General features: G+C 41.7%; 1 protein-coding gene across 2 annotated transcripts in view; it reads right to left on the bottom strand.

The window, feature by feature from the left end:
• NUSAP1 (nucleolar and spindle associated protein 1) overlaps positions 1-13,710 on the bottom strand; it is a 36,696-nt gene that overhangs the window by 18,076 nt on the left and 4,910 nt on the right. For both annotated transcript variants that reach the window (XM_082449354.1, XM_082449355.1), the window contains exons 2-4: positions 7,382-7,450; positions 2,733-2,876; positions 1,561-1,717 (exon numbers count right to left, since the gene is read on the bottom strand). In XM_082449354.1, the coding sequence (XP_082305480.1) occupies positions 1,561-1,717; positions 2,733-2,876; positions 7,382-7,450 (370 nt within the window). The remainder of the gene's footprint in view (positions 1-1,560; positions 1,718-2,732; positions 2,877-7,381; positions 7,451-13,710) is intronic.

Here is a 13,710-nt window from a genome sequence, read left to right as displayed (position 1 = left end):
GAAGGTAGACTCTGCAGATCCTTTTTAACTGTCCTACTTGAAGGGGCTAACAGGTCTTTGTACCTGTCTCTGGAGCAGGCCAGAAGGAGCTAATTGGCAGAACGAGCCAGGCTCTCTCCTCATCCTGCCTTAAGATCAACTGCCTTAAACTTTCCAGCTACCACTCATATTCTGCTTTCTACATGGTTATTAAAGGTGACCTGATGGCCTACTGTATTTGGTTCTAACTTTTGCTTTCATTGCTGAACAGTTAGAAGTTCTACATAATGGTGTTACGGGTTGAACTGTTTCCCCAAAAGAGATACACTGAATGAAGTCTTAACCTGTAATAATTGTGATCTGACCTTATTTGGAAAGGGTCTTTGTAGACGTAATCAACTTAAACCAAGGTCATTAGGATGGACCTAATCCAATATAACTGGTGTCCTTTTAAGAAAACGATGTAAAGAAAAAGACACACAGGAACTTCCCTGGTGGTCCAGTGGTTAAGAATCCACCTTCCAATGCAGGGGACTCGGGTTTGATCCCTGGTCAGGGAACTAAGAACCCATATGCCGTGGGGCAACTAAGCCCATGTGCCGCAACTACTGAGCCCATGAGCTCTAGAGCACGCACACCACAACTAGAGAGCCCGTGTGCCACAACTAGAGAGCCTACGCACCACAACTAGAAAGAAGCCCATGCGCTGCAACAAAGATCCCACGTGCCGCAACTAAGACTGGACACAGCCAAATAAATAAATAAATAGGGACTTCCCTGGTGGTGAAGTGGTTAAGAACCTGCCTGCCAATGCAGGGGACACGGGTTTGAGCCCTGGTCTGGGAAGATTCCACATGCTGCGGAGCAACTAAGCCCATGCGCCACAACTACTGAGCCTCCGCTCTAGAACCCACGAGCCACAACTACTGAGCCCGCATGCCAGAACAACTGAGGCCCATGGTCTAGAGCCATGCTGCACAGCAAGAGAAGCCACCGTAATGAGAAGCACGCACACCGCAAGGAAGAGTCGCCCCCGATCGCCGCAACTAGAGAAAGCCTGCGCACGGCAATGAAGACCCAACACAGCCATAAATAAATGAATGAATGAATGAATAAATAAATAAATATTAAAAAAAAAAAAAAGAAGGAAAGAAAAACACACACAGAGAGACTGCCACATGACAAGGAGGCAGAGATTTAGCTGCAAGCCAAGGTCTACAGCCACCACTGAAGGTACAAAGGGGCCAGGAAGGATTCTCCCCAGCATCTTGGAGGAAGATGGCCCTACTGACACCCTGATTTTAGACTCCAGCCTCCAGAACTGTGAGAGAATAAATTTGTTTTTGTTTTTGTTTTTTTTGGCGGCACCGTGCGGCTTTCAGGATCTTAGTTCCCTGACCAGGGACTGAACTCATGTCCCAGCAGTGAAGCGCCGAGTCCTAACCACTGGACTGCCAGGGAATTTCCAAATTTCTGTTGTTTTAAGTTGCCCAGTTTGTGGCACTTTGTTACGGCAGTCCTAGGAAACTAATGCACATGGTTACCCTAGCAATTTTGGATTTTTAAAGTTACTTGGCATACCATTTATTCCACTTTTTCCTGAGGGCACTGCATTCTCATCTTGACTCTTGTTTGGTAGAGAAGGAGCTTCTACAGCAGTTCTGAGAGCCTGGTTTTCATGCTTTTCTTGATTATGGAATTCAGTAGGATCACATACTTTTATCTCTGAATGATCCTGCTACAAATTTTAAAAGAAAATAAATGTTTTCAATAACAAATAAGAAGGACTCACACTTGAAAATTGCTAAGAGTAGATCTGAAGTTCTCATCACAAGAAAAAAACTACGTGAGGTGTTAACTAGACTTATTGTATATATATTGTGAAATGATCACCACAAATATTGAATCATTACATTGTACACCTGAAACTGATAGGATGTTACATGTGAATTATATCTCAATTTAAAAACACATCATTAAAAACATTGCTAATAGTCAGACATAAAGAAAGAAAAAAGTAATCAATGCCTTCCAAAGACAGGTACCAAATTGAGGAGGAAAATGAATTAAAGAAAGAAAAGTAGGAGACTAAGCTTTTTTGAGTGGCAGATTTGGTTCTCTGCCTCACCAAATGTCATAAGAAAATGCATCTGGGAATAGTAGAGACTAGGGACCACTGGAAGGCATACATGGCAGAGGTTGCTCTCCTAGGGAGGAGAAACTAACACTGAGAGACCTAGACAAGCTAATGACTGAGGGACTACACAAAGCTGGAAAATAAAAATTAGGACCATCTTGTAAAAGCTACATTTGAATGAAAGGATAATAAAGTCAGAGTCCTCTCAGAGCAAGTGGGAGAAGCCCCCGGAATCACATGACCACACTGTTCAAAGACTAAGCTCAGCTGATCACCAGGCCCAGGACAAGATAGGAAGGAGGAAAAAAAAAAAATCATATTTGATGTTGGTATCTCTTTCCTTCTTACTTACTACACCTCACTTAAGTAAACACTCAATGAATGTTCATATTATTCAACAAACGTTTAATTTGTGCTTAATACTTACTAAGTGCTTCCCGAGTGCCAGTGCCCAGGGTGTGATGATGAGGCCAGACTCGGGTTTGCGCTTTCATGGAGCTCACAGCAGTGTTTGCCAGCACCCGATATCATAAGGGAATTAAGAGAAGGCTCCCTAATAATATACCAGTTTGGGCACAGGTGGTAGCTTGTTTTTAGTTTGCACATTTCTACTCACCTGGGAGTCAGGGCTCCTGCGGACAGTCCTGCGCCTTCTCCTTGTTTTGGTGACATGGCCAACTGGCTCCCTCTCAGCTTGTTCCTGGCTGCTGAGCTGTACCTCAATCTCATCACAAGAAGATGCAGAAGTTTGAATTTCATCCTGAAAAAGAGAGACATTAATCTGCTATGTCCAATGTATAGAGTTACAATGCTCAGGAAGAATCAGAATTTAAACTGAATAAAAAACATGTATTACATATGCAAGAGATAATTTTAAAACCCTCCAGCACTAAATTATAGGCAAGGACAAGAATGATAGAGTATTCAGAAAGAAACAATCACACTTAACAACCCAAGCTAAAAAACTAGGCTTGCAAAGCATTCAAAGGTATCTTAGTGTGCGTAAATAAGCCAATTATTATTTTTTTTTGGGCCACACCACATAGTTTGTGGGATCTTAGTACCCTGAACAGGTACTGAACCCAGGCCCATGGCAGTGAAAGTGCCAGGGAATTCCCACAAATTATTAAAAGTATGTTAATTTACTGAATATACACTATATGCTAGGCAGCATGCTATAATTAATAACAATTACAGCTAATATCATAACTTCACTGGGCTAAGTATTCACATGGATTATCTCTCATTTATTCCTCAAAGCCTATGAGACAAGGATTAACATTATCTACAGTTCACAGGTAGGGAAACTGAGGCTTAGAGAGCCCAAAGTAACTTGTTAAAGGTCAACAAAAGGGAGTAAGGGAAGAAGGGCATGTGCACTATCATAAACTAGAAGTAAAGAGCTATGTCATCAAAACAGCATGGCACAGGTACCAGAATGTCCTGAACAGAACTGCTTCTAGAAGAAATCATCGTATGACAATGGTTGCACATCACATTAGTGGGGGATGGTTAGATTCATTATTCAACACATGATGCGGAGAAAACATTGACTATGTTTTTCATGTTTTTGGTGAGGGGGTGGGCAATGAAACTTGATCATTTTCTCACACCAAAATGAAATCTGGATGGATTAAAGATTTAAATGTAAAATATGAAACTATAAAAGCATTAGGGAAAAATAGGTGAATTATATCCTAATCGAATGTGAGGAAGGCATTAAGCATGTTATCCTACCTAGAGACGATAAAGGAGAGGCTTGATTTGTTTTTGTAGCTTTTTAAACGTAAATTCTAATTTTTTGAAATAAACTAATACACACATATGGTTAAAATAATAAAATACTAAAGGGAGTATAATGAAAAGTAATTCATTCTCTGCCCTACCCTTCCTATTTCTAGGGTTTGATGTTAAGTGGTTACTTACATATCACTAATGATTTGCTGATGGGATATTCATTTGTATTTTCAATAACTATTTTCAGTGCCTCATGTACTAAGATTTACTTCATTTGCACCACTCTCATCTCCCCATCTTCTTCCTAATAGACTTGTACCACTTACTCACTCTATTACCTTTGCAGCTTTAAACATACTTAAACCTTTATTTCTTGTTCCATGACTGCAGACACATATCCTGTAAACTGCAGCTATTAGCATTCTTATACCTTCATTTCTTGTTCCATGACTGCAGACACATATCCTGTAAACTGCAGCTATTAGCATCCTTATACCTTCCTTCACCTCCTGTCCTTATCTCAACTTCTGTCATCTATTCTCTAAGTTGTTAACATTTATAGCTTTTTATGTAACCTTAATTGAATCGTCTGTGTAGCTTGATTCCAAGACTTGATAATTCAATAGGTTATTGTAAGACATTTTTTAAAGCTTTCATTTGTTTTCTGTATCATGTTTCCTTTAGGGTCATTTTCTTCCTTACAGAGAAACCTTCCAGCATTTTAGACGGTAGTAGACACCTGGTACTCTGCACGTGGTAGTAGACACCTGGTACCCTGCATGTGGAAGTAGGGGGTGAGAGGGCTTTGCATCCTGACTTTTCAGTCCATTTCAGTATGGTGACTGGACCCCACCCTCTGAGAGTTAATTTAGTTGCCTGGGATTTGGTGAGGCCTAAATATCAGTGTTTTTAAAAAGCTCCACAAATGATTCTCCCACACATCCTGGGTTGAGAACCACAATATAAAATAAATGTTTTGGTTGTAAAAGAATAAGGAGGCTTAGAAAATGGAAGGCTTTTAGACGGAGGTGAAATATTACAGAAGAATAATAGTTCTAAGTGATCTAAGATCCAAGGTATACCCAAAGAAGGGGATGGCTAATGAAGAGTGGAAAAGAAAGTCACAGGACTTAAGGAACAGGGAGGCAAGGGTAGTAAGGGACATCCAGGTGGACCTTTGAATTCACCCAAAGTAAGGTCAGGACAGGAGATGATGAGACAGTAAACACTGGAAAGCAACAAGGAAGTCAACAGATGAGAGATGAGAACTGGTGAGCCTGAACTCAAAGGAGCAGGGATATTTACGTGAGAGTAGAAAGATGCTATCTGAATCCTGCGATGGTCCAGCCACCGCAGGGGGTCTTCCAGGTCCCAACAGAGAGGGGTAAGGGACTGAATAGCACCGTGAGTATGGGGTCAGAAGGACCAAGACAACTGATGGTTGCAAGGCACTTTATTTAGAATTTACTGAATCTTATATAGACAGAAGAGGAGCTCATTAGACAACGAACCCATAGAATTGCTTATCGTCTCAGTTCAGTCACCACCATGGACGTCAACAAGTTTACAACAACTATCCTTGAATATTATCTTCCCTTAACCAGGCTCACACACAGCCCCCAGCCATAAGGAACAACCAGGACTCTCAGTTCCCTGAGGTCTCCTGGCTTGAGATAGCTTTGCTAATCTCTTTTACATTCCTCAGGTCTGGGAAAAAGAGTGCATTCCAAGTCAAGGGTAAGGGCTTTGCTTTTTGTGAGAGACATACTCTCTCCTCCAGGAGTTACCTCCGGCTAAAACTGCATGCTTCCCACAGAATCCTACTTTCCAACTCCCTGGATAGTCATGAAGAAGAAGAGAGGAAAAAGAAACTGTTCTCACTACAGAAGTGTAACCCTCAGGTTACACATATTGCTGGAGTACAGACACACTTTAAAAGTACTTATTGCCCCCTTACCCCCATTAACACAGTACAGAAGAGGTCCTATAACTGGTTTAGAAACCTATTAACACGACTCCCAGAGATGTCTTGTTTTAACCCCACACACCTTAACCAGGGTATGTTAGTCTGGGAGGCCAGCAGTGATCAGGTAGGATATGTTCATTCCTGAACGCACCATGATGTACCTGTAAAGACTTGTATAAGCTCGAGACTGAAGTGGCACAGCTGGTTCTGAGAGTCCCCAGCACACAGTCAGACTAACCTACATACAGAGCTGCTCCAACTCATATAGTTACGGCTAATCTGCAGAGGGAGAACAAGGCATCCAGAAGTTCATGCTCACTTAGATGTGACCCACACCTGTGCACTTCCCTAGGTGACGATTTGGAGGTCTGGAAGCTCACCCATCTGTCTGTCCTTGGTAATATTACTGATCTCTTTGCCATGTATTTGGACTGTGCTGACTCCTGCAGCTTCAGATAAACTCTTGGTCTATGTCAGTTCTTTCCACCAACCTAAGCTCACTATTGACAGATTCACCACTAAGGAATTCTATAGCTGACCAAATTTTGATTATCATCCTGCTCTTGTGAAAGTTTTTCAAAATGGAACGGCTCTTGAGATGCTAAATTTGAAACATGATAGATCATTTTAAATTTAGCCCATCAATTACTACCCAAAGTAAAATCCTGATTTCAGATGGCACTACGATCATGTACCCTTAACCATGAAAAAAATTTTTAATTAATTAAAATATCTATATTGATTTAGTTGATATAGAAACTTAAAGGAATCCAAAATCAATTTTGTTGTCTATTTTATATTAATTAAACCTGGAATCAAATAGAATTTTGAATATTGGAAGTTTTTAAATGTTTATAACCTGGAATACAGAGAATTACGGAGTCTATAAAGACAGAGAGAAGGAATTCAGATGCTCAGTTCATGTTTATATTTACCTTCAGTTCAAGATATATAACGGATGCCCTCCAAAGCCCAGTTCCTTAAGGCCTTTCAACATTTCCCTGTATTTCAAGTTAAGAGTGAAGCATTCATTGATCATTTAGGTGTTGAGCCTTGTCAGAACTCTTTGGGGCGGGTCTGAAGCAGCCATGACAACCGCTCCCTCCCATCAGCAGTGGTTTAGTTTCCCACAAGTCACTTCCACGGTCCCTACTTCATGTGATTCTCACAACCCTCAATTCAGCAGAAAAGATGTTATTTCCATTTCAAAGACCAGGAAACTAAGAATCAATGATTTGAGTTTTCCAAGGTCACACACATACAAAAATGACAGAGCTGCTACTTAACTGGGTTTTTCTGACCTCAAATCCAGTTCCCTCCCTACTCACACCATTTGGCATACATCTGGCAACTAGTAATTAATCTTTGCCTTTGTATGAGAACATCTTATTCAATAGATTACAGAGGCAGCTTTGTCATTTATAAGAATTATGAAAGGATTTACAATTACCAATGACAATCTCTTTGGTAACAAATAGCATGTCTTAAGTCATCACCAACTGTGTTTATCTTTCATTAACTGATTGTTTTGCTATTTAATAGGTGATGAAAATGTTACTTACCTGATTCTCATTTTCTTTTCTTGCTTCATTTTTAAGGTGGGCTTTTAAGGCTCTTAACAACTTGTCTGCCTGCAGAAAAGTTAAAGACCTTATCAGTAGAGCCAAAAATCAAATAAGCACGAAAGATTCATTGAACATTTTCTCCTGTTCTTGTACTCATCAAATGTCATCCGGGCAGGCTGGGAGTAGGGTAACCAAGATAGAAGGGGTCCCTGTCCGCACAGATTTCACAGCAGAAGCCAGAGAGGAAAGTGGCAATTACAGCGCAGTGGGGTAAATGCCCACATGAGGAAGCTCAGGTGTCGTGTGAGAACACAGGTGGGCTGGGCCACCAAAGTCTGGACGGCTAGGGTAGACTTCAGTAGGTAAGTGGACACGCCAGTCCTAAGACAAAGATGTGAGGTCACTAGCTGCTGAGGCTGAAGGACAAATAGGAGAGAGTGGGACATAGGGAAAAGGGTAAAGAAATAGCATGGGAAGGTAAGAATGTGTGGAGTTTGAAGAACTAAAGTTCAGTGTGGGCTGAAGCAGGGAGCTGTTGGAGGGGATGGTGAGAGAGAATGTTGGGAAAGTGGGCCTGATCCTGCCAGGCCTACTAAGTCTCTAAAGAGTATGAACTTTACCCTCGGGGCAAAGGCAGTCTGCAGAGTTTGCAGCAGGGCAGTGGGTGACCAGTTTTGCATTACTCAGGATGATTACTCTGGCTGTATAATGTGCAGAATGAATTTGGTGAGGGCAAGATGGAAGACAGGGCAAGGGCCAGGAGGCTGTTATAGGAAACCAGAGACAACTTTGGCCTGAGCTAGAACGGGACTGAGGCCACACAGATGAATTAAAAACTTTCCTAGGAAGTAGAATCAGTGTGAATGTGAGGGTTGAGGAACAGGGAAATTTATTACGCCTAGGTTTCTGGCTTGGGCAGCTGGTGAAGCACGTGTGGAGGCGTGGGGGGTCCTAAGATGGGGAAGGCCAAAGGCGCCGCCTTAGGAGGATGGCTACAGGTCCCTGGGGAAGGGAACTCCTAGCTCCTCCTTCCACCACAGGAGAACTTCCCTTCCCGTTCTTTCCTGAAAGAGGAATACTAATCTGATGGGTTATGTTTTCCTGTGCTTTAAAAGCTCGAGCTCATGGCTGGGTTCTCATTCCTTCCTCTTCCACCAGCCATGCAGTTGAGAGCCAGAGGTTTTCTTCTCAAGGGGGGCCCAGCCACCAGGATCGTCTCTTCTCTGCTCCTACCATTTACCATCGGCCATGTGTTCAGGTGAGATGGCAGAGATCCCGATTTGGTTTGGGCTTCAGGGCACAGGAGATGCTACGCTCAGGCTGTGAGTTTTACCAGAACACTGTGCATCAAGATATCAGGCACCACACTGGCTAGTAGTAATAAAGGAGAGACCTATTTTCTACTTGCTGTTGTTCCTTGAACCTCTCTTTGGGTCTTCTCTGGGAAGTGAGTGATTGGCAGGGCAGAATTTAGGCATTCTTGGTTCTTCTGACTTTTTTTCTCCCTCAATCACTTTACAGAGGTATGACTGACATACAAACAGCTGTCGATATTTAATACATATAAATTGATATGTTGGGAGATCAATATACACTTGGGAACCCATCATCACTGCCATAAATGTATCACCTCCAAGTTTCCTACTGCCCCCTTGGGATTTCTTTTGGTGGTAAGAGCCTTTAACATAAGATCTAACCTCTTAGCAAATTTTAAAGTATTGTTAATCATAGGCTCTATGTTGTACAGATTTCTAGAACATCTTAAAATGCCCTGAAAACCTCAAACGTGCAACAGTGGTGAAATGAGGGGCCTGTGGCAGAGCCAGGTGGGGGCGTACAGCAGGAGGAATGATGGGGGCTGATGCTCGGGAGAGCTGAGCTGGAGGGGCCGATGTGAGCATCAGCACATTTTCACGCACCACCTCCACAAGCATTTATCGTGCTGGACGCTGTTCCAGGCACTGGGGAGACAGTGGTGAGCAAAACAGACAAGGTCTCTGCCCTCCAGGAACCTCTAGAGGTAGGCTAGTGGGGAAACAGCCTATTAACCAAGTAAGCAAAAATAAATGGTATGACATTAGGTGCTATGAAGCAAAAACAAAACTGGAGGCTCAGGGCAGAGGCGGGGGAGGACAACCTGAGTTAGGATGGTCAGGAAAGGCCTCTCAGAGTTGGTGACTTTTGAGCGGAGATGTGAATGAGGGAGGGGCAGTAGGTGAAGATGCAGGGGAAGAGCATTCCCAGCAGAGGGAACACGAAGCCCAGAGACGGGCTGGTGAATTTGAAGGACAGAGAGAAGCCAGTGTGGGGAGCACAGTGAACACTGGGGCGAGTGGAGGGCAGGGAGACCAAAGAGGTGACCTGGGTCAAGAAGAGGGTTACAGGCCACAGCACACAGTGTAGATTTCTTCCCCCTAACTAAAATTTTATTATAAAAATGTCGAGTCTATAGAAAAGTCAAAATAGTCTAGTAAACACTCTGATACTCCTCACGTAGATTCAGCAATCCTTAATATTGTCTCATGTTTGCTTTCTCTCTCATTCATATGTATTTCTTGCCAAGCTGGTTGAAAATAAGTTCCAGACATCATGATACTCTACCACTAAATACATCAGCCACATCTCCTAAAAATAAGGGGATATTTTCCTACATAACCTCTAATGCATTACCTAGGAAAAGTAATAATTTTCTAATATCCTCTGATACATAGCCTAAAATCAAATTTCCTCAGTTGTCTCCAGTTTTAGCTTAAAAAAAATTTTTTTTCCTCCAAATCAGGACCAACCCAAGATTCTCACATTACATTTGGAGAAGTTTGGATTTTATTTTAGGTGTGAGGAAAATCATTTGACGAGAACTGAGCAGAAAAATGGCATATTCTAAGTTTCAACTATCACCCAACTACCAAGAGAATACTATTTTAAGGCAAGAGTAGAGGGAGGGAGACCAGCAGACAGCCTGAAGCAGTGGTCAAGAAAGGAGGGTGTCATGGCCCAGGTTTACAGCACTGGAGACAGCACACAGGTCAGATTTCAGGTGTATTGATACTTGGGAGGAAGAGCTCACCAGGATGGATGGGTGTGGGCAGTGAAGGGAGGAATCAATCATTTACGGACACAGGGAATAGATCTTCATTGTTTTGACCTGATCATGCTGTTTACGATGCACTTAAATGCACAAGTCAGCAGATGAGAGGTCGTACTGAAGGAATGGATTTGGGCGTCATTAGCTCCAGGTGAATCTAAAGTTCTGAGAATGAATAAGATCACCAAGGGAGAAGCACAATTAGAGAAAAGAAGGCCCAAGAGAGAACCCTGGGACACGCCACATTTAGAGATTTAGCAGAGGAAGAACTAGCAAAGGAGACTGGAAAGAAGTGCTAGCAAGGCAGGAGAAAACCAAATATCAAAGAAGTCTAGAAAAGGAAGTGGTCTGAGCAGAAGGGAGGGTTCAATCACGCCAAATGCTGCTGATGGGCAGGTGAAGATAGAGAGGGACCACAAGCTTTGCAAGGTGCAGGGCATGGTGGCCTCAAAAACATCAATTTCAGTAGAAAAGAACAGAGAAATTGGGCAGTAGGTAAAAGACGTGGGTCAGGAGAGGGGTTTTGTTTCTTTTTTAAAAGATGGATGACATTAAGATTTGATTGGGCGCATTATGGAAATGAGCCAGCAGAGTGAGAGAAACTGATGCAGCGGAGAGGAATAACTGCAAGAGTGTAGCCCCAGAGGGGGGAATGAGATCTCCAGCACAAACAGCAAGGCTGCCCTTAGGCACAGCCTTTTACCATAACATATAACAGGTGGAAGGCAGAGGATACGGGGACAGGTGGGTCTGGTGATAGAAAGATGAGGTAGTTCTCAGCTTAATTGCATCTATGTTTCCATAGCCTATGAGGCAAAGTCATCAAGTGATGGAAGGGTGCCAATCTGAGGTGAAAAGATATGAAATAACTGTCCTCAATAATGGGAAAATTAATGACTACCAAGGAAGTCTAGGAGAATCAAATAAATCATAAATTAAGTTTATGGTCACATTTAAATTAAGTTCAGTCAAAAAAGTTAGGGGATTTTCTCCAGCCACGGTCAGCTAGTTAGTACAGGCAAGGATTAAGCACATAGCTTGTTTAATCAGGTGTGGAGTTTTGCCAGGTGAGGGAAGAGAGCTGCAAGAAAGTGGAAATAGTGGTAGTTTTATAATTGAAGATTGCAAGAGTGAGAAAAGGACCGTGGCCGTACAATAAATCTTAGTAACTGACTCCTTCATTTTGCCTTACCATTAATAGTGTCTCACTATTACATATAGAATGGATAAACAACAAGGTCCTACTGTATAGCACAGGGAACTATGTTCAGTATCCTGTGATAAACTATAATGGAAAAGAATATGAAAAAGAATATATATATATGTGTATAACTGAGTCACTTTGCTATACAGCAGAAATTAACACAACATTGTAAATCAACTATACTTCAATAAATTTTTTTTTAAAAAAAGAGTAGTGTCTCAAAAGAAAGTTAATATTTTCTCTTCTAAATTTATTTTGAATGTTATCATACTGGTGAAATTTATTTAAATCTTATTCTGTTAAGTTTTTTAAATAGTCAAATCTTGGTAATTTCTTAGAGCAATTTATTCAATTTTTTTGCTATGCACTTGGAATTTTAAAAAGGCAATTGATTTAACGAGCTCTTAAGCTGTACCAACTGTAAGTAACTTAAAACATTTTAATTATGGAAGATTTCAAATGTGTACAATGAGCCCCCATGTATCTATCACCCAGTTTCAACAGTTATCAACATTGTGCTGTTCTTACTTCATCTAGTCCCCCCTCTTTTTCCTGGAGTATTTTATAGCAGATCCCAGGCATCATAACATTTTACCTGTAAATATTTGGCTAAGAGGTAAGGACTTTAAAAAAAAAAGAAGCATAATCACAATACCACCATCATATGCAACAAAATTAACAATACCTTAATATAATTTAATACCTAGTCCAAGTTTAATTTTCTCCCATCATCTCAAAGGTGTCTTTTTGTGGTTGGTTATTAGAACGCCTCGTATAGTCAAATTTGTCTGGGAAACAGCACCTCTAACATATTTGTTGACACCTACTATGCACCAGATGTTGTATGCTAGGCAAGCAATGAGGTCTGTAGTGACACAAAATACTGTACTACACCACATATATGAAAACAGGTGATTAAATGGCTACCCCAGATCAGGTTCCTCAAGAGACAATGATAGGTGGGACTTTCAGAAGAAGGTCGAACTTGCAACAGCTCTTCAGAGATCCAAAAGGTTGTGGGGCCTTAATGTTAGACAGAGAGCAGAACTCAAGTAGGAAACCTCCATAGTAACTCTTCACAAAGGAGCTACACTCTAGTGCATTGTTCCAGCGCTGCCAAGAAGCAGTTGTAAATAGTAGTTCTGAATAAGTATCCAACGCCTCCCAAATAGAAGGTACTGCACTTAGTGCTGTAAAGACTTCCAAGGTGGATGGATGAGATCCCTGTTCAGGGAACTTAACGTTTAGTAGAGAACGTATCTACACAAATAACCACAGTGCCAGGTGGAAGCCTGCAAGCGCTCAGAAAAAGTACTTGAAATTATACTGCCTTAAAGGCGCAGAGGGTTCCTAGGATTACTGGGGTGGTGGACCTGTGGCCAAGGGAATGAAGAGGAGGGGACGAGGTGCCAGGTCAGTGATGACATTTCAGTTGGACTGTGACGAGTAATTGGAAATTATTCATGCAGATAAAGAAGAGAGAGAGAGAAGGGGATTTGAGGCCAAAGGATTAAAATTAGCAAAGGCAGAAAGATGGACAAAGGTGCCAAGTGTTCAGGCACCAGTACAGTTTGGATGCTGCCTTGGATAAAAGATTCCAGCCAGATTACAAAAAAAAATTTAAGGGATTTAAACCAAGGAATTAAGATTTTGCTTATGAAGTATTGAGGAGCCATTAAATACTATAGCCCAGAAATATCTCCAAAGATAGCCCTTTATCATTCAGCCCCAACAGGTGCATGGGCCCTGATTACTTTGTTTAAACCACTTAAAAACATTTGTGAAGACTGATTTATGTATTCACTCCGTGTAAATACCACAGCTTGCAGAACAAATCTCCAGGGTATACGTTAATATGATGTGGGAAAATAAAATATATAGAACCCCAATCCCGAATTGAACCCCTGCATTTTCCCCCAAAGGTTTTGAAGTCTCAAAGACCTCACCGGTTTTGAATAGAACACTACCACAATAGTGATCAATAGAGGAACGATCCGACTAAATTAGGGCTGAGCTGTAAAAACTTATCCACGGGGG

This window comes from Balaenoptera physalus (genome assembly GCF_965194825.1).
Source record: "Balaenoptera physalus genome assembly, chromosome: 2".
Classification (NCBI taxonomy): domain Eukaryota; kingdom Metazoa; phylum Chordata; class Mammalia; order Artiodactyla; family Balaenopteridae; genus Balaenoptera; species Balaenoptera physalus.
The sequence above is the reverse complement of the archived record's forward strand: the minus strand, read 5'-3'. Positions and strand labels throughout refer to the sequence as shown.